General features: G+C 40.5%; 1 protein-coding gene across 1 annotated transcript in view; it reads right to left on the bottom strand.

Moving 5' to 3' along the window:
• LOC121934545 (cytosolic phospholipase A2 gamma-like) overlaps positions 1 to 18814 on the bottom strand; it is a 28513-nt gene extending 9699 nt beyond the window's left edge. Inside the window, exons 1-10 of the mRNA XM_042475129.1 lie at positions 18751 to 18814; positions 16351 to 16444; positions 14203 to 14319; positions 11773 to 11915; positions 7968 to 8166; positions 7538 to 7646; positions 6313 to 6471; positions 4925 to 4978; positions 2983 to 3048; positions 1937 to 2062 (exon numbers count right to left, since the gene is read on the bottom strand). Coding sequence (XP_042331063.1) covers positions 1937 to 2062; positions 2983 to 3048; positions 4925 to 4978; positions 6313 to 6471; positions 7538 to 7646; positions 7968 to 8166; positions 11773 to 11915; positions 14203 to 14319; positions 16351 to 16374 — 997 coding nt within the window. The 5' untranslated portion in view covers positions 16375 to 16444; positions 18751 to 18814. The remainder of the gene's footprint in view (positions 1 to 1936; positions 2063 to 2982; positions 3049 to 4924; positions 4979 to 6312; positions 6472 to 7537; positions 7647 to 7967; positions 8167 to 11772; positions 11916 to 14202; positions 14320 to 16350; positions 16445 to 18750) is intronic.
• Positions 18815 to 21392: the final 2578 nt, after the last annotated feature.

Raw genomic sequence — 21392 nt, 5'->3', positions numbered from 1 at the left:
AAAGAAAAGACCACTTGTTCTGTGAAGTGAATTTTAAACAGTAAATTAGTCCAAAAGCTCTATTTTATTTACTGGTAGGGTCAGATTTTATAACCTTCTCAGACTGTGACTAAATGTGGATGTCTCTTGATGAAAGAGAGTGGAACATATAGGGCTTTATCGCACAGGCCTGAAATGGGCCTGACGCGTTCTAAAAGGGGATGTGATGAGAACAGGAGGCAGCAGAGAATGGATCTTACCACACAGGGAGAACATTTGAGAAGCGTTCCTGAAACTCGCCCCCTCTGGGACACATCCAGAACGTGATGGGAATGTTCACCGGCGGCATTTTCCCTGTGCATAATTTTCCAGACTAACATGGCTTTGTCTTTGAATTCTAGCACCATGGACAAAAACTCGTAGAAAATATCATCTTCTACAAATGCCATTTACATATCTCGTGACTTTTCTCATTGACCTGAGCTGAAAATAAGCTATGTTATTTATGATACAATTATTAAACGTGCTGGCTAATTTATGAATTGGTCTAGCCCATTCTTCAACAACGTAACCAATATAAAGTATTTATATGAGACTTTGGAGAGGAGCAATTTTAAAGTGCTATCTCCATGAAAGATGGGACTCAAAAGCTCATCCTCCACAGAGGATCCTTAGTTACAAACACTCCTTTGGATATGTGATAATGGGCTCTACCATTTTCTGGGAAACACATCAATGTGGTATGGGCTCTCCTTTAGATAAACAAAGGGTTAAATATATGATGGTTTGGGTTAAATTTATTGCGGCTAGCATGACACAGAACTAACAGAGATTATGAGACGATTGTCCAGTGGGGATGACCAGCTTGTGGGAAGTGTAGAAGCTTCAAGATGCTTCTAAAATGTTATAAGACATGGTGATACAAGGTGTGAGAGAGACTGTTAAGACTTTTTAAAACAGTGAGAGACTTGAGATATTTTAAGGAGGGATGGAGAGATAAGGAAGGCGCTGCCCCCCTCACCATCCTTAAGGAAGCTTGTCTGGGCAAGTTTGGGCAATGGATCAAGACTCCTCACTTCCCAAGAACATTCAAAGTCCCAGAACACCATGTATATTGTGAGTAGAATAGGAATGTTTAGCTGGTCATGTTAGGGCTTACATTATCTTTCTATCCTTGGCTGAATACGACTGGTTTTGAAACTTTAAACTACTACTGGGTCTGAAGGAAGGTGCAAGTTGTTCATCTGCTAATGTAGAATTGCTTACTTAGAATACTTAATAAGTAACTGAAAATTAAGATTAAATAGCAAGCTGGAGAGATATAAAATGGAAGTAATATATACAAGTTGTTATAAATGTCATGCATCTGTTAATTGCAATGATCAAGGAAACACTATGTATAAAGTTGGAGGATGTATGATAATTTCACGAAATGTTTTATTTTATATTTTGTTTCTTTTATAACCAATAAAAATCTTTTCAAAAAAGAATACTTAGAAATCTCACTAAATGTTATTTTGAATAGGCAGCATGAAAAAAATTGGAGGGAGGACTGTCATTAATTAAATAAGGTTTTATTCATCAGATGTGAATAAATAAGTCACCCACAGTAAAATACAAGTGTATCTAGCTTGTAAATTCAAATTTACATGTATATGAATTGTGTATCTTAAGGGACACTTGCAAATTACTGTTCTCTAGTTTGTTATACATGCTGTTTCAAAATGTCACATCTGCCCCACCTGATGATATTCTAGTTTTTGCTTTTTAAAAATGGCATATTACTCATGGGCAGCCTCAAAAAAATAGGCAAGAATCCTAGATGTACAGTTCTTCCCATGATTCCATATTCTGAAATCAACTATGGGAGAAAACAATGTTGGTGTTCAGTACTATTTACATAAAGGGCCACCCAGTTCCCACAGGGAAGAGGATCAGTTGCCCAACCGTTACTTACATCCCACGAGGTTTTCAAGAAGATCAAAGAAACCCTCTGCCTTCGAAGCTGACCCTTCTGATGCACACAGCTGCAACTCCAGAACATTCTGATAAGCCTGGCTAAGTATGCTAAGGTTCTGATAATCTGAGAATGAAACAATGCAGAAAAGGTTACAAATGTAGGTCTGTAACCAGTGTATTTTAAATGATCTTTCTTCATTGGCTTCCCAGAGAAAGTGGTGAGGGGGGCATGAATTGCTCTGTGTTCTTCTGTCCAGTAGATGGCAGGGTCTCAACTAGGACCTATTTAGTCTTATCTAGCTCTTGCAAAGTCTGGCTAACAGGCAAAGATTTCCTCTATATCCTATTAGAAGCACAAGGGAATCCCAGCTGATTGGAGGCAGGGGGGATTCCTCTCCTTTTACAAGACAAAAGTGATCAATATAAAGCCTATTATTACCATAAACTGGAGGCTTGCCTTCCTTATTCTAAAGTACTGACCCAAGTACTTGAGAAAGTCAAACTGCCTTCTCTTAACTGGTCACCCCAAGAGTTCTCTAACCAAATGAGACTGGATCACCCCTCCATCATAGCAAGACTTCCACCTCAGTTCATGCTTTCACAGATCTCATAAGATCTTGGCTGGAGATGGTGTTTTTTTTTTTTTTTCTTGTGTCCCCTGATGTATGTGGGAAGGATGAAGGAGAAATTAAGCTTGATTCCCAAAAGAAGCAACAGTTAAAAAAGGTCCACCTAGTACTTTTGTTCAGAAGCTTATGACATTGGAGGTGTGGATCATGAACGGCTTACAATGGAGAGAGCCATGCACCTCATCCCATTCTGTTTCCTCATCCCTCATCCAAATTTAGCTTATGATAAATCATAAATCATTGATAGCCATGTTCTTCTCCAATATGTAACAGAGAGAGATGGGCAAGATGGTAGTATTGCTATCACATAGGATTTCTCCAAAATGTCTGAGGGTTTGTGGAAATGGTCAAGATATCAGAGCAAACATAAGATCTGGGGTAGGGTAGAGGAAAGATATCCTACTGTTGTACTTACCTACGTCTTTTGAATGAGAAGCAAAGTAGCTTTCTTTGTCTTGCTTGAGAAAGTCTAGTAAGGCACCTTGAAAGATGAAGTCATACATTCATACACTGGAAGTCCTACTTTTTACCTCATTCCAACAATTCCCATAATCATGAGACATCCATTTTTTACGTAGGACCTAGGTCATCTCTGAGTGTAGCCAGATTGTTACATGATGAAGCAGCAAGACCTCTAGTCCTAACTTTAAAACAAATGTATACAAATAAAACTCTTCTTTTAAATTCCATGACATTCCAAGATCCTGGATCACTGACTACCCACTTCCTTTTAAGATGGTTCTGCAGAACCAGTAGGTGATCTTCAATATACTTTGAGTATTGTTATCCCCCTATTTATTAGTGCTACTGACATTTGCATACCTATATGCCCTAAGCACTGGCTTACATGATGATGATAATAATAATAATAATAATAATAATAATAATAATAATAATAATAATAATAGGATTTATTCATATACTGCCCAATCACTGGGAATCTGAGTGGTTTACAACAGAGGGGATAATAGACGGTTCCCTGCCCGCTTCCTGTCTGTTTGCTTTGTCACACCCACTCTCTTCCTGCATCCCTCTAACCTGTCTTTATTTTTCTCTCTTCCCTATCTCTCCTCCATACCATATACTTGATTATGTGTAAGACTGTCAGTAAAGCTACTTGACATGGGTTTTTTTTTAATTTTCTCTGCTAGACACTGTATGTTTTTAGATGAATTTGGAACTGGTTTTTGTTCAGATTGTGCCTAGCCTATTTGATTACTCTGCTTGAGAGATGCAGTACACTCTCACGTGTTTCTCAGCTATATTAGTCCTCAGATCTGAAGGATACTGAGGTAAAAATGTAGCAGTTCCTTTGAGGCAACCAAGAAGTACAGAGCACAAGCATTAGAAATGGGTCTTCTCTTTGCACCTCTTTTTATTCACCACTATAATATCCTGGCCTTCCCTTCTGAGTATAGCCTGAACTGCTTAGTCCCAACCAGATTAGACCCAATGAATCAACTGTTGAGAATGATGAATCCCATCTGTTCTGGCCTAAAACAGATGGGCTAAAAGATGCAGCTTCTGATCACTTTGGGGGCATGCCCCTGGATTGGCCAGAAGCTGTTCTGAGGCCACTTAAATCATCCCAAAGCCACTGCAAAAGGAGTGCAGAAAAACCAGTCTATGCCGGCAGCTCATTTGGGACCATGGTGGCAGCCCAGTTTGAGAGCAAACCGTCCAGTCATTGTAGTCCCTGGCTGACCAGGGGAGTCAATCGTGACTAGAGCAGCCAGATGATGCTCCAAGCTGCCCATCTGTTTCACCCCTCAGCTGAAACTGCCAATAGGATTTAGCATCATAAATCTTCAACAAACTCGTCAGCAACATGTGACATTACCTACAGCAATTGTTTAGCAATTGAGAAGAAAGAAGAAGGTAACTATAATCTGTCTACCTGCCAAAGAAACAGATAATCAGAAATAGCTGGTCTGGTAATACTGGTACCATTTCTCATTCTGAAGCTTTCCATTTAGCACCCCTTTTCATCTTTTAAAGATCCCATAAATAAATGTGTACAAACCCCTGTTTGTTTATGTGCATGATTTTTTGCCTCTGAGCAAGTAGACCAAGTTGACAAAAGCTAGTGCATTTGTTTAGTTAGTCTCAAAAAGTGCTGCATGGTCCCTTTCCATAGTGACTTTTTGTGGTTTCAGGTCAAATCACATTATCTTTCCATCCCCCTTTGATGATCTCTCTCTTCCCTCCCACTCCCATAGTATCAAAACTGCCTGTGACCCTGATCATTCCATGATCAATGACTGCAGTTCTAAGATAAGCAAACTCTAGGAATCCTTCTGGGATGAAAAATGATGCATAATCTCTGGTTTTAGATTGAACAACAGAAAGAACCATACCAATTATAGCCTTCTTAATTTCTTTTTCACTTGCTAGGGCGCTTCCCCATAAACCTACAAACAAAAGAGAGATGGTGTTAGTGATCTTCTGATTCACTTGGTAGGAGTAATATCCCAAAATTAATAGTTTGTTTTATGACATAAAATGATTATGGCTTAAACAACCTCATGAATTTCAGAAAAGGGAAGATTACCAAGTTTTATAAACATACATTAAATAGTAGTTCTTGAGTACCTTCAAGCCAGCTCTGATTTATGGCAACCCTTATGAGGTTTTCTTCACAAGATTTACGTAGAGGAAGTTTACCATTGCTTTTCTCTTGGGCTGAGGGAATGTGACTTGCCCAAGCTACCAAGTGGCTCCGCAGGAATTGGAACAGTGGTCTCCTAGAGCCCTAATTGAATACTCAAACCACTATACCACACTGGCACTATGTTAAGCTGTAAACACTTCATCTTTTATTCATGTTGACCCTTGGGCTTTTTTCTGTTTTTTGTCAGCAGTAGGCCCAAGGGCATATGTTTCTTCCCCATTCCTGCTGACCATTAAATGGAGAAATCAGTTGGAAAAGAGGCATGTGTGAAAATCTTGAGCATGTCACTGTTCATGGTTAGCTCCCTTATAGTGTCCTGTTCTGAGTAGAGATGACTCCTAAGCAAGGAAGGCATGAGCCTGACCAGTTCTCTGGTATCTTATTTTGTGGTCAGAAATCAGGGAAGAGGCTCTTTTGTAAAACTTGGTTTATCCTTTTCTCATTCTAAAGGGTCATCATCAGGCACTAGTTGGGTAGCTATTGCAGGGAGCACTAACTAGCTAATACTTTCTGTAGGTCCAGTAGGGCTTTCCTGAACAGTCATCACACTATCTCACTGTTTCCCTACTGAAAATTCAACCTGACTCATAAGCGGGCTGCTCTCCTTTTTGTTTTCAGTCAGGCATTCTACTATGTCCAGTAATCCCATATTTCCCATAAAGAAATGTTCATACTGGCTATAGTCCTAAACATTGTTGCTAGGGTACCATTGAAAACCAGACCGTCTTCTGAATCAACATGAATAATCCTGCAGTCTTGAACTCAATGACACTTATTTCACACACATTCTACTTTCTTTTAAAGCTTGCAATGCAAAAACATAGTAAGAGCTGTTGCTCACTAGGGCCAAGGCCAAAAAGTACAGAACTCAGCTCTTGGCAACTTCAGATAAAACTAGAAGAGATGCTTATCTAAGCCCCAGAGAAAGACTGTCAGTCAAATGTAGGTGGTAATGATCTAAATGTACCAATAGTTTGACTTATATAAAGCAACCTGTACTCTCTGAAAAATTCCTTTTGGGCATGTTATCTTCTTGATGCTTGCATTTGGAGAAACAAAATGTGGATGATGTACCTTGAAGATAGCAAACTGTTTTTTCCCTTTTCTCTTGATACAGTTTCCCACTGCTGAATACACTTCCAAGACGTTTCATGTCAACATAGCCACCTGTGCCATGTTCTCCACCTACATCAGGTACTGCAGTGTTATGTGGGGTAAATTCAAACCAGCTTCCTGGAATACACAGAAAAATAAAATAAAATATGGATAGACACAGCAAGTTCCAATAAGAACTGAATGCCCTAGAGGCAAATGAACACGAAAAGTTAATACAGAGCTTCCAGCAAATTCCACCCAAAGCAGAATGCAAAACAAGCATGGTTATCCTGCAAAAGAGTAACTTCAGAAGGAGTCTGTGGGAAAATAAGTTACATTCCTTGTGTGCATAGAGAGTAATTTGCAAATCTCTTCATTCTCAAACAATAGGATAGTCAAAATGGTGACTTACCTACACAAGCAAGAGGAATCTGAGTGTGTCTCTAGCTTGGGGTTACAGTGTCCCATTAAAAAAAGGCTAGTTTTTGACCAGGAGTAAATAAGAAATTACAGTCAGCCCTTCTTATACATGGATTTTTTAATACATGGATTCAAGCATCCAAGGTTTGAAAATGTTCAAAAAAAGTATAAATTTCAAATATCAAACCTTGATTTTCCATTTTTTATATGGGACACCATTTTGCTATGTCATTATATTTAATGGGACTTGAGCATCCCCGGCATTTTGTTATCCACGGGGGATCTTAGAACCAAACCCCAGCATATAACAAGGGCCCAGTGTATGTTCATTATTAGCCAGACGTTATCAAAATTTATAGTAGAAAGCAAAAAAAAAATATCAAAACCTATTTGGAATTAGTCAGAAATTTACCCATTTTGACCATCACACCCAGTTTTCCCAGTGAAAGCATTGGGACAGCACAAAAGAATACAATCTGAAGAGCTGCCATAAATCAGTATTTTCCTCATTGCTCATCATTGAGCTTGTATAAACTTGGGAGTACATGGCCCTTTTTTACCTCTCCCTTTTCCCCAACTGTCTTATAAAGAAGTAGAGAAGTGCAGAAAATGGCTTTGGCAAACAACCTACATTGCCAGGCAGATTCATAAGGAGAAAGTAATTCCACATACAACATGATCTGAAATTGTTTAGGGTTCCATAAATTAAAATTTAATCTAGACTAGTAGTCAACATGAAGTCAGTGAGGACTTTGAACTATTCTTATGTGCATAATTCAAGTACCTGCATGATGTTCGCTGTAGGTGTGCTTGTCCACAGCTGCATAAATAGGATAAGGATTTTTCCCGTTTTCACAAGATCTCTGTTGCTGAGACAATTTACTTTCATCAAGCTGAAATAGCACAGATTGATTAGTTTTGATTTCATTTAAGTTAACTTGATCTTCCTAATGACCTCTCAGGTCATAGATCACATAAAGCAGACTTTAATCAAGGGAGGCAGAAACATTATTTCCCACCAGATTTTAGTACTTGTCGGTATGTGAGTAAAATAACACATGTGAGTCGTATGATATATGAGAGGTTGTGGTCAAACACTGGGAAAGACATTATTGTCTGGGTTGCTTTTAATAACTGGAAACACACTCTATTGTGGAGTATTTTGGGGTTTTTCAGGTTTTGAACACAAACATTTCCCCCCAACCTCTACCTACCTCTTTTAGCATTTTATACACAATAAAATAGGCCCAGAAATCTGTCAGAGAGTAATTTTCATCTCTTGAGGCCTCCAGCACAGCCTTTTTAGCCTTTATCAAATCCCACTTGCCATTGACAAGTTTTTCACGCTGAAGTTTTTCTAGAGTTTCCATTTTTTCTGACCAATCTTCATTTTTATAGAGAGACGACATGCACCTTTTAAAAGAAAGACATTGAATTGTGTGAAATATTTGGGAAGTATTTAATCATTATCCTAATCTGAAAGGTAATTATTTTGAGGATGCTTGGAAAATTAGACAGTTGTCTACAAGGGCAAAAAAAAAACACCCATCCCCACCCAGAGGCCAGTGCTTCCTGTTTGCACAACACACAGCAACTTTTGGCGGAATACCACAGGCTCTCCTCATTAACCCAACTTTGCCCCAGAGTTGGCATATTTGGAGAATCCTGGAGTGAGTATGGGGTTTGTGGCATGTGAGCAGCTGGATTGGACCTGAATCAGGCCTAGATTTTTGTTCTTATACCACGCACCGCACCATTCTCCCTTTCCTGCACTGAACAGCACAAGAAAAGGGGATGGTCTGTCCTTGGAGCCACCACCCCACTTCCATACTACAGGAGTCCCGTAGACAGATCAACTGGAGCACCATTGCTTCCTCTGAGGTTAGGCTCATCTATGTGACCACCAAGAAGACAGGGTAGCAGGGACCCCCAATTCACATGGCTTGGGTCTCTGAATGAAGGACCTAGGTTTGTAAATATGGAAGAAAGGCCTGACACTCTCTTCCTGTTTAATTTCAGCTTGGTGTTCCCAGACACTAAATAAACTTTGGTGAATGATAGGTTGCAGTTCAGCCTATTCACATTGAGCATCCAAGATCATAATAGCAATTCTTATTCTGGTTAAAGATTGACTGTCAATTACACTTTCTTCCACATTTGAATTTTGAGAACTATAGTAAATGTTGATTTAAAAAAAAAAACCTGAAATGAAATGTCCACTGATTCTTAGGGATGGGCAAATTTGTCAAGTTTGCTTTTGCTCACATCAAAGTGAAAGTCAAGCTACATAGGAGATTGTATATTGCCTAGTTCAATTACAACTGCCACTTGAGTGTCAGGGATTTGACATTATCTCTTAGCTGTGACCATTAAATACATAAACCTTAATCTGATATATTCAATTTTTTTTAAATGACTATTATTATAGTCAGTGATTTTCCTCTCAGTTTGTATGTAGTTATACATACCGAGAATCCATTCTGCCAGTACTTCAGAGGTCTAACTATGGCAACTGGGAACAGTCAAAGTTCTCTTTGAGCACTGATAAAATTGGTGGAATGGTGCATGAGATGTCTTCTGATGTATAGTAAGTACCTGAGCATGTGATGTGCTGTAAAGGTTACTCCATGGGCCAAGCTATTTGTGCAAAATGACTGCCCAAACAGTAGAAAGATACATTGCCATGTACATGCAAACCTCACTACTGTATAGATGGGGGCCAGGCAGGAGGAAGCCTGTATTGGCTTAGAAGAAATCATCAATATGACACAAAGAATAAGTCTACACTAAATATTTCTGTGTGAAACAGCATCTGTATTGCTTTACTTTCAAGCAGCTTGTCTGTTCAGTTTTCTTTTAGCCCAGTCACAGCTGTAGTTCTTTGTTAATTTACAGTCAGCACTCTTTATCTACAGATTCTGCATCCATGGATTAAACCATCTGTGGCCTGAATTATTAAAAAAGAAAAAGAAATCCCAAAAGCAAATCTTAATTTTGCCATCTTATATAAGGGACACCATTTCACTACCTCATTGTGTATAATATGACTTTAGCATCCATGGATTTTGCTATCCACAGGGGGTCCCAGAAACAAGCCCCAATGGATACCAATAAATAATAATAATAAATAAAATTTTTATTTTTATCCCGCTCCTTCCCACGATCAGGGCGGCTTACAGCATAGGTTAAAAACAGTAGTGCCATAAACAATATAAAAAAGATACACATACAGCAAAGCAAACCATACAATCAAAAACAATCAATAAAAATAACAGATTAAAAGCCCCTTAGCCCAACCTCTTGGCCACGGAAGAGGAGGGAGGCCCACAGGATTTTAGTCGGGGAATGCCTGTTGGAACAGGAAGGTTTTCAGGTCCTTCCTGAATTGGGCCAGGGTGGTAGTCGAGCGGAGCTCGATGGGCAGCAAGTTCCAAAGGGCTGGGGCAGCCGTGGAAAATGTCCTCCGTGTAGTGGAGGATAATCTAGCCCCAGGCACCTTCAGTAATTGCTGCCCAGACGTTCTGAGGGTGCGAGGCGGAATGTACGGGGAGAGGCGGTCCTTTAGGTATCCTGGGCTCAAGCCATTTAGGGCTTTATAGGTAATCACCAACACCTTATATTGAGCCCGGAAGCGAATGGGCAGCCAATGGAGATCTTTCAAAACCGGTGTTATATGGCTGGTCCTGGAAACGCCAGTGACCAGCCGGGCTGCCATGTTCTGCACCATTTGCAGCTTCCGAGTTTGGTATAAGGGTTGCCCCATGTAGAGTACATTGCAGAAGTCCAGTCTCAAAGTTACCAGAGCATGTACAACAGTTTCTAGGTCCCTCTGGGCCAGGTATGGGCGCAGCTGGCGAATAAGCCGAAGCTGATGACAGGTGCTCTTGACCGCCGCATTCACCTGAGCAGTCAGGTGAAGCGACGAGTCAAGAAGCACCCCCAGACTGCGCACGGAGTCCTTCACAGGGAGCGTGACCCCGTTCAGGACAGGTGGAACCACCACCATTCCTGGACCAGGGGAACCTATCACTAGTACCTCCGTTTTCTCTGGATTCAACTTGAGTCGGTTTTCCCTCATCCAGCCCATTACTGACTCCAGACAGGCCACGAGAGGAGAGACCCCATCCCCGGTCACTGCATCAGTCGGAGACATAGAGAAAATGATTTGGGTATCATCAGCGTACTGATAACCCCGCGCCCCATGTCTCCAGATGATCTCTCCCAGCGGTTTCATGTAAATGTTGAATAGCATGGGAGACAGAATGGCTCCTTGAGGGACCCCAGTTTTAAGGGCCCGCTCATCGGAGCACACGTCTCCCAGCTGCACCATCTGGGACCTCCCAGAGAGGTAGGACCGGAACCACTGGAGCGCAGTGCCCCCGATTCCCACCTCTGCCCGGCGTCCCAGAAGGATACCATGGTCTATGGTATCGAAAGCCGCTGAGATGTCCAAGAGCACCAGCAGGGACACGCCTCCCCTGTCGATGCTCAGACGGAGATCATCGACCAAGGCGACCATGGCCGTCTCAACCCCGTAACCCGCCCGGAAGCCAGTTTGAAATGGGTCCAGATAATCCGTTTCATCCAAGACCGCCTGAAGCTGGATTGCAACCGCCCTCTCGATCACCTTACCCAAAAATGGTAGCAGCGAAACAGGCCGATAATTATTATGTACCAGGGGGTCGAGGGAGGGCTTTTTTAGGATAGGTTTTACAATGGCCAATTTCAATTGTGATGGAAATAGCCCATCCCTCAGAGATGTATTAACTATCCAGCACACTTTATTTTATATTATTATTATTATTATTATTATTATTATTATTATTATTATTATTACCCTTCTGCAAGATCCTGAATTTTGTCTCACAAGTGATGATGGCTCATGACAAAATCTACTCTTAGCACATTTTACTCTTTTACTCTTAGCACATTTATCAGTCGTCACCAGGTGTCCATTACAAAGGATGCTTCTGGTACATGCCATTGTCATGTTGGTATTAATACATGAGCAGCCCTTACCAGGTGGAACCTGACACCCCACTCAGGTATGTAATACAGTCCAAGAGGTTGCATTTCTTCAGCTCTGTTAGTGTGCCATAAAGGGCAAGCATAGCCCGCATACCTCCTCCTGATCCCAGGACAGCAATACTGGGCACTTTGTCCTGATGGGAACAAAATGGGAGACATACTGAGGAATCTGTATTCTGCCTCTGAGTATAAACTTCTGATAAACATGACATCCTTCCAGAAATTATCAGCAAGAAAAAAAAATAGGAATATGCACTTTTTAATAGCCTGCATTACCTGCAAGTGGTATCCATCTTTGGGTGTGTGGGTGTGTATGTATGATAGTCTTGTACTAGTTAACAGGAAATTTAGAAAAATGATCCAAGGCAAAGGTCCACTTCAAATCCAAAGTGACCCTCTGTCTGAAGCACCCAGATGGGTCGTAGGCTAAAAACTACTATTCCCCTGTACAGAAAACATATATAGGGCAAAGTCGAGACTTAGCAACTGACATGATAAGGCCTTCCATGCATTAATTGACATGTGATGTTTTGCCTTGTTTGTATTGTTATCTTCTGTCTTGTTGTAAAGGGGAAATAACTTATTAGTGGGATTTCAATATGTCCAGCTGAGTCCTGGAATGACTCCTGTCTAAAACATTGAAAACCTGATTGCAGTGAATGAAGAAAATATTCAGCTCAAGAGATCAATATAACATTTGAGATAAGGCAGCTTTCTATGTGCTTATGTCATATCCACAGCCAGATTACTTGCCATGAAAAAAACAGAAAATATTACATATTGTATATGCATCTAAGTCAATCTCATAGATAGCTCAAGTGCTCCAAACCATAGAATTTGCTATGACCTATAGAAAAATCAAGGGTAAAATTTAAGGGCATGTTACAAAAGAAGTATAAGCCAGTGTTGTCTAATGGTTTGAGCATTGGGCTGTGACTCTGGAGACCAGGATTCAAATCCCAGCTCAGCCACGGAAACCCACTGGGTGACCTTGGGCAAGTCACAATCTCTCAGCCTCAGAGGTTGGCCATGGCAAATCCCCTCTGAAGAAACTTGCCAAGAAAATACCATGGTTCATCTCAGGGTTGTCGTAAGTTGGAAAAGGCTTGGAGGCAAATGACAACAACAAAGGATGTAAAGGATGAAGCAAAGGAAATTGATGCCAAAGAATTTACAAATTTCTGGCATGCATAGCTGTTTGTGTTCACCCTAAAGCCTGGGTGGATGAGGAGAAAACTAAATTGTGGCTTTGCAACAGCAACCAGGCACCGAACTAAGAACGCATCCATCGCTATTGGTATGGGACATGCTCCACACGCATATAACAAAGGCAGCTTTAAGATGCTTTTGCAAGTTCTTTCTTTGCTGATGAATGCACAATCCATACTTGTTAACGAATTGTATGCACTAACCATCCAATGCTTTAAATTGGCAAGTTTCATTTTTATCGATTTTATTGTCTGTATATACAGCACTGTGTAAATCTACAGCGCTATATAAATAAAGTATAATAATAATTATAATAATAATAATATCTTCGGTCACTGAATGTTTTCCTTCCTTGCCATCTGAAGCACCCTGATCTGAATGCTTTAATAAGTCACGATGTAGGTATTTTGTTTGCATTCTGTTACCCAATCATTCAGATCCTATTCCATTGCATCAAAAAGCACATGTTTTTGATGCAGTGCTTTCTTTGATTACCTTTCTTGTAATCCAGCCTCTCTTTTCACCAGTCTTTAATGAGCTTTTCACTGACACCAAAGTCTCTCATTGCTACACAATTATTAAATTCTTTTGCACACTCAATAACTTTCAGTTTGAATGATGCCATGTAAGAAGCTCTCATTTTCTTTTCAGAATTCATTTTGCACAATTTAAAATTCTGTTTCGTATTACTATAATAACCATGACATTGATCATAGGCTTATCATAGGATTTATTGAATATTGAACATATATAAGTGAAGGCCTTAGTACCATAAGTAAGGCCTTCCTTTCTGGTGATGATTCATATCTGATTGCAAGTAATGCATGCAGACAAAATGGCTACCAGTACATAGTGACTCACTTAGAAATTCTGATAAGGGTAATTCAGATGACAAAAGAAGAAAATCATTCAGTGACTGAAGATATGGTACAACTATTAATACACTTTTTATGATCACCTGTGTAGATGATCATGATGATTCAGATGTGACTAATAGCCTCTGAGGGCACTGACTTGTTTTAATAGACTGCCATTAACTTGAATCCTATAGAAATCAAAATTGACCCATGAATAAATAGGCTAAAATTTCTTGGCTTATAGTCAAGTATATACAGTAATGAAAATCAAAGAAATTCATGCAATGAAGCATGTGCTTTGTTTAGTGATGATTATGGTTTCTAGCTTTTCTGTGGTGGAAACATAAAATCTTACTGCACTGCATTGAATCCCAAGTTTGGCGAGAGCTTTCTTCACTTCTTCCTTTCGAGTAGCAACAGCTGCTTGTTCACCCTTCGGGAGGCTTTCAAAAACGTGGACTTCTGGTTTTGCCTGCCAAAAATACATACAAAAATTATGCAGGAGCAATGCTTGTCTCTTACTAAGAAACTAGATGGCAGGGTACTTGATTCCATGTGGCATCTTTCTGCAAAGGAAAGAACAAGTTGCTTCACTGACAGCAATTTTCCAGAAGATCTGTATGGTGGCATCATTATGGAATAACTTGTGATCTGAAGTACTACTATTTGAAGCACTACTACTGATTTGTTCATAGATAAATTGGTGACATGTGGGCAACCTTGAACCCTCCTCCCTTCTCTTCTGCCTTTCTTACCATCCTGATTTCGATCAAAGTCCATGCTCTGTTGTTGTATCTGATATAAGCCAACTATGGGTTGCCATGAAGATGGAAATGAATCAGAGCAGGTAGGAGACGAAAGGGAGGTGAAAATTTATTTTATTGCTACCTGAGCAGTCAGATACCTGACATCTCTCCAAACCAACCTTTCTCCCCAAGAAGGTGCTCCCATTTGTCCAGAGGTTGCATTGTCCAGAAAATGCTTAGAGAAGTATGCATGTGTGTGTGTGTATTTAAGGAAAAAATATCCTTTCTCTTCTCTCCAGCTCCCAGAATACATCCTTCTTCCACCAATTCTCACCCTGTCCTCTAGTCCCAGCCAAACCACCATGAGGTCATGGACTGTGGGGAGATTCACCCAGGCCAAGAGGCTGAGTGATAATTTTGAAGGCAAGAGAGAGAAAAATATGTGAGTCATTGGCTAAAAGATTAAAAGCAGGCAAAGCTTTGACAAGGCAAATTCAAAAATCCATATTGTGCCAATACCATGTTTAGGCCAATCCCAAAGTCATGTTTTTGTTGTTCCCAAACTGGACAGAACATTTAGGGTGTAACCTGATGAGTTTACTTGGATAATCTTCAGACCTTTCCTTCATACCATCTCAAAATGAATTGCAGACACTAACTGCCTGAACAGTGATATCATCTCTTCATTCCATTTACTTCTGGATGCTTCTTTTGCTGCCTTTTCCTGTTAAATAAATGGTTCATGAGAGGAAATAAAGGAAATGCAGCAAGTTTGGATAGCTGTGGAGACATGTATGTTTCTATGATTTGGTGCAAGTTGAAACAAGCCTCCTTGAAGGTAATTATGGCGAAACCTTCCCCAAATGCAGATTGTGTTTTGGCTTGATTTGGTTTTATCAGACATTTTTTTTAAAAAAAGGCAAAATGAAATTTGGATTTCTAGCCAGAATAGCAACCTGGGTCAGGACTGAATCTCAGCTGAAGAAAAACCATGGGGGCCATCAGTGGCATTGCCATCCCTGGTGTCGCCCAGTGGGGAGGCTGCCAGGAGGCATGGCCCAAAGGGCCACTTACCCCTTCTCCTTCCCTGTGGCAAAGGGGGCAACAGCAGGGGTCCACATATGAGTACAGAGTAGTTAAAGCAGTGTACATGAAAATAGGGGTTGTGGCAGTAATCTACTTGCAAGTAAGGGCTGCCACTGTGACTGTCCTTACCCATGAATAGACCAGTGTGACCACTCCCTACTTGCAAATAGACTGCCACTATGGCCTTCTCCCTGGCGAGCTCTGAGGGAAACTGATTTGGTCCAGAGAAGAGACACTTCTTTCTTCTTCTTTCACAAGGAAAAATTTCTCTGCTGCCACCACTCATCACAGCAGCTGCAGTTGAGGACCAAACTGAGCGACAACAGGAAGATTGGCAAGGTAGGCATGACAGTGGGAGCAGCTACAGCTGAAGCAGTCACCACCACACTGGCAATGCTGGCTTGACAAGGATCAAGTGAGAAAGTGGCAGCCAGGAGGAGCTGGCAGCAGAGCAGCCACCTTGGTAGACCCAGCTATGCTCCTTCATAGCATTTGCTCCTTGGGAGCATAAAGATATTTACTCTTGACACACTGTCAGAAAAAGTTCTTCGCTATCAGTTCTGTCTCTCCACATCTGATGGGCTCCTCAGCATAACTGGACAAGCATGATTTTTGACCCACCTTAGTCACAAGTGCCCTTTATTCTGTTAACTAGAAGTGGAAAATGTTACCTGCTGATTCCCAAAGATATTCATCTTCTGTTTCTTCACGGACAAATCAGTGAATCCCTACTGAATGAAGAGTCCTCAGTAGGAAATAGCCTGCCTGAAGAATGGAGGAATGTGAGGTTTCAGTCTAAGTGTGTCTAGTTCCTGTTGTTATTTCTCTTTTTTAAATTAATATTTATTATTCAAAAAAATATTGACAGAAAAAATAAAAACAGAAAAATACATTAAAATAGAAGTAAAATATATAAATATTTATATTGCCTGGTCGAGTCTTCCTTTTATCATAACCTTCCCACCAAGGGGTGCTTTTTTGCTAGATTTTATTTGTATCAGACTTCTTTCTAATTATGTATAAATCATATCTCTATTGCTTTTATTTACTTCAGGACAGTAAGGATTTGTCCTGCAAGACATGCAAGCGTATTCAGTTAATGCAGTTCCTGGCCCTGGATAGCATAGTTTGCCACAAAGAGGAAGGAACTTGCTAATGTAATATTGAATTAACATGTGGTTTGTTTCTGTTATTCCTGGATTTTGAAATTTGGTGGCTTAAAGCACTTTTGAAAAGCTTGCACAGAGCTCCCAATTTTGCCTGGGTAGAACACTGTAATTTGTTGCCTTTTTGATCAACAAGGATGAAAGGTAAAGTCGTAGCTGGTAGAATAGATCGGAACAGAGCTTTGATGACCTACCATGGAATAACAAGACCAAAAATAGAGTTGGTTTTTTTTAAAAAGCCAGTTTATTGACCTAGAATCTATATATTTCACTGATGACTCTGAGAAAAGTAAGGGGAAGAGCAACTTCTTGCAAGTTCAGCTGAGGCCAGGTGTCACCCCTTGACCTCAGCCTTCCTTTGTAAGAAACACCTGCCCCTGGGGGCAATCCAATATCTGGGTTCCTCCTCAGCTGGCCTTCTACCAAAAGCCTAACCCAGGTGGATCACAACCAAGTGAGAGTGAAACCCTCAGGTACATCTCAAGGATAGACTCCTTCCCCACCCCAAGACTGCAGGACCATAGAAAGACCATTCCAGAATCCTACACATAGAATTGGAAGAGACCATAAGGGCCATCCAGTCCAACCCTCTGCCATGCAGGAAATCCAAATCAAAGCATCCCCGACAGATGTCCATCCAGCCTCTGTTTAAAGACCTCTATATACTACACCAGAAGGACACTAAGGTGTACACCAAAACTCTTATTATCCCCCTGCTAGTTGCTAAGTAGAAGTCTATTTATACCCATAGCTAATTGTCCAAGTCCCTCAGTTACAGGCAAAAAAAAAAGCATGTAGAAGGGAGAAAATACTTATCCAGAAGCAACCAGCAAGGCTTACAGTGAACTGTGGGAAAAGGGGTGCATGCATGGAAAGAGGCACATGGAGGGGTAGGCAGGCTTTTTATTGCTTCTAATTACACACACACACACACACACCTACACACAGATTTTGGGGCATATTGCACCTAGTGCAAAGGTCTCCTGTCTCTGTAGACCATCAAAGGTGGCCCTCTCACTCACAGCTGCATGTGTTGCATGGAGCTGGAACCAGGTAATTAATATCATTCTTATTCCACAAACTTTCTCACTGGCCTGTTACAGACAGGCCAAAATAAAGCTGCTTTGAGTCACTTTGGAGATATGGTATTTCAATGATGCATGCGTCCTAAGAGTCCAAAAGCCGTACCAAAGCTGCACTCCAGTGCTTAGAACTGGCGCATGGCTTTGGTGTGGCTTTTGGCCTCTTAGGATGCATGCATAATTGAAATACCATACCTCCAAAGTGACTCGAAGCAGCTTTATTTTGGCCTGTCTGTAACAGGCCACTATCACCAAAACAGTGCCCTGGACTTTGCAAAATAATCATGACAAAATCTACTCTTAGCACATTTTACTCTTTTACTCTTAGCACATTTATCAGTCGTCACCAGGTGTCCATTACAAAGAATGCTTCTGGTACATGCCATTGTCATGTTGGTATTAATACATGAGCAGCCCTTACCAGGTGGAACCTGACACCCCACTCAGGTATGTAATACAGTCCAAGAGGTTGCATGGACTGCATGTGTTGCATGGATCTGGAACCAGGTAATTAATGTCATTCTTATTCCACAAACTTTCTCACTATCACCAAAACAGTGCCCTGGACTTTGCAAAATAATCAGATTCTGTCAGCATGTACTAAAGTCCATGTATCAATTTTAACATATCAAACTGGAGCAATTATGTTCCAGACATTCAAAGCAAGATATTGACCATTCAGAAATAATATTTAAGCCTCTTCTTTTTAAAATTATTCACTGATTTGCAGAGTTCTGGAAAACTGGAGCAGGAGTAAATAGGGCGGCTATAGTGTTGGAGTGGGATTGGGTATGTTAAGAGCAAAGGGAGGGATTTAACTTACCCCTTCAGTGACCAGCCACATTCATCTCTTGCAATTCACAAACAAAGTTGCCTCTAGTCTCTCCTACAGTTAAGAAATTTTGATATAGGGTGGAGGCACAGAATTTGGCAATTCAAGGAAATCAGCTGTGGTCACAAGGCATTCATGGGTTGAGCTCCATATGTTGCTGTAATAAGGCTGTTGTGTGTATGCATTTGCTATGAAGTTCATTTTTATTGGGATTCCTTAACCCACAATAGAGAATATTCTTCCTCATTGGTTAAAAAAAAAAAACACCCTCATTTTTACCAGCAGTTGTACAGGACAGAGGCACGGTAGAGATGGAAAATAATTTTGTTGAAGTCAAGATTCTTGACATAAGTATCTTATGACTTGCATCATGAGATGAAGTGTGCCATGTCTTCATGATAAATTGATACCTTTGTGGAGTTTGTAGTGCTGTTCAAATAAAATGCTCACATAACCAAGCCTACACTCAAGAAATGTGAGTAGCTGATATTTGTAAAATTGGGGGGAAATGAACACAGACAAACTACAGTCATGGAGTAAATGTAGTACTATTGCAAGCCAATGGTTTGAGTGTTGGACTAGGACTTTGGAGTCCAGGGTTCAAATTCTGGCTCAACCATCTAAACCAACTGGGTAACCTTGTGCAAGTCATACTCCCTCAGTCTCAGTTGATGGTAATGACACACAACCTCTGAAGAAACTTGCAAAGGGTCTGGTTTGATGGCACACAGTGCTGTCATGGGGTGGTGCAGAGGTGCAGCCTAGTGCAGCCTGCACCAGGTGGCACCCTAGACGGAAATGACGTGAAGACACATAACAACAGATATACTGTGTGGAAATGTTCACAAATGTACACATTGGGGGAAATCTGTACCAAAACAACAACTTTTATATTAGACTTTACAGAGAATTTCTAAAAATAAATCCATGTGGAAATTTTAAACAAAGTCTAATATAAAGGATGGTCTGAGCCTGAAGGTAGAATCAATGAAGCACAATAGAAATGAGACTGGGGATTTTTCATATGTCTAATCATGAGTTTGGAAGGTAGTTGGGTTAGGCTTAGCAGTTACATTACAGCTGCAAAATAGCACACTTAATTGATGTCACCAAAAGTTTCATTTGTAGCATAAACAACAGAAAAATCCTTCAAATTTGGGGAACAGGTACTCAAAATGACAAATGTGGTTCAGTATAAATATAAATGGGATTTGCATATGGGACTTTTAAAAATGCTGACATTCCTTGTAGTGGTAGTATTTGAACCGGTATTTTAACTACTCAGAAAAGAGATGTGGAGTATTGTTGGACAGCTCAGTTAAAACATAGACACATAGGCACTGCTACAAAGGAGATTTAAAAATTAGGGAAACAATTAATATTTTTCTGCTGCTAGTCGAATATATGAGGGCTAAAGTTGTTGAGAGGGGCAGGCCATAAACATTAACTTTCTGTTTTTCATGCCCCAGCTCCTCAGTCTGTGGTCTTCTTCTACTGTGTAAAATGGACTGAAATTACTCCTATTTCTCCTGTTTTCTGAAACCCTGGTAATGTATATTTCCCTATAACTATAAGTTATAACCAATAAAAATGGAGGAGAAGGCAAAAGAAGAAGATTACAGTGTTGTTGATATTCCCAGATTATCATTAATAGGGCAGAAATCTTCAGGTTTCCACATCTTGGCTTCAGGATCCATGCTGAGTTGCTAAATTGACTTCAGGGTGTTGGGTTTTTGTTTTTCTGTTCAGAGTTGATCTTCAATTAATAGCCTAGCAAAATCATTATGTCACCTCAAGAAATCTTTCTCTAATGAGACACATGATCAGCCTGTTCATGGCTGCATAAAGGACAGTGCATTATGTGCAGATTTTGCTTGAATAGAAAGAGTCACCTAGGTGGTGGTAGAGGTGAAGGCTAGGTAACTGAATGCTGTGTTTTTCCAAGTTCAGGCTTAGATCAAAATGTAGGTGTCAGCCATTCCCTATTTAGCACTCTCAACTAATACACACACACACACACACTGGAAGTTCGGTTCCCCTCTTGGCCATGGAAACCCACTGGGTGACCTTGGGTGAGTCACATACTCTCAGCCCCCAGAAAACCCCATAACACGTCAGAAGGCACACTACAACTACTGCTACATATATCTATATCATGTATATCCATATCTATATATCTTAATCATACACACACACACACACGGTTTCTATAATGAAATTCATAACCATTGACAACAGGGAAATTGATCATGTAGTTGTTTAAAACAATGTTTGATACTGGTGGCTGTGTTTCTATGCTTGAGAGCTCACTTCACATGTGTTACCTCATTTTTATTTCACATTTACTAGACATAATTCCCCCCCCCCCATGTTTGCACATTGTATGCATTTGTGAAAAACAGAAGGGGGGAGTTTTAAGTTTTCTTTTTTAAAAAAATATAAAATAGTCATCAATGGGAAGCATAAATCTTTGTATTTCTGAATCTTGACATGTTCATTACCTGAAGTGACACACACAGCTTTCAGATTGGTCCTAGGAGCTTAGTGCACTGACTTTGAAAAGCTCCTGGAAAATGTCCGCTATAGTGAGTCCAGGGACCAGTATGGGAGCCAGGCTGTACCAGGATGGCAGT

This window comes from Sceloporus undulatus, chromosome 6 (assembly GCF_019175285.1).
Source record: "Sceloporus undulatus isolate JIND9_A2432 ecotype Alabama chromosome 6, SceUnd_v1.1, whole genome shotgun sequence".
Lineage (NCBI taxonomy): Eukaryota > Metazoa > Chordata > Lepidosauria > Squamata > Phrynosomatidae > Sceloporus > Sceloporus undulatus.
The sequence above is the reverse complement of the archived record's forward strand: the minus strand, read 5'-3'. Positions and strand labels throughout refer to the sequence as shown.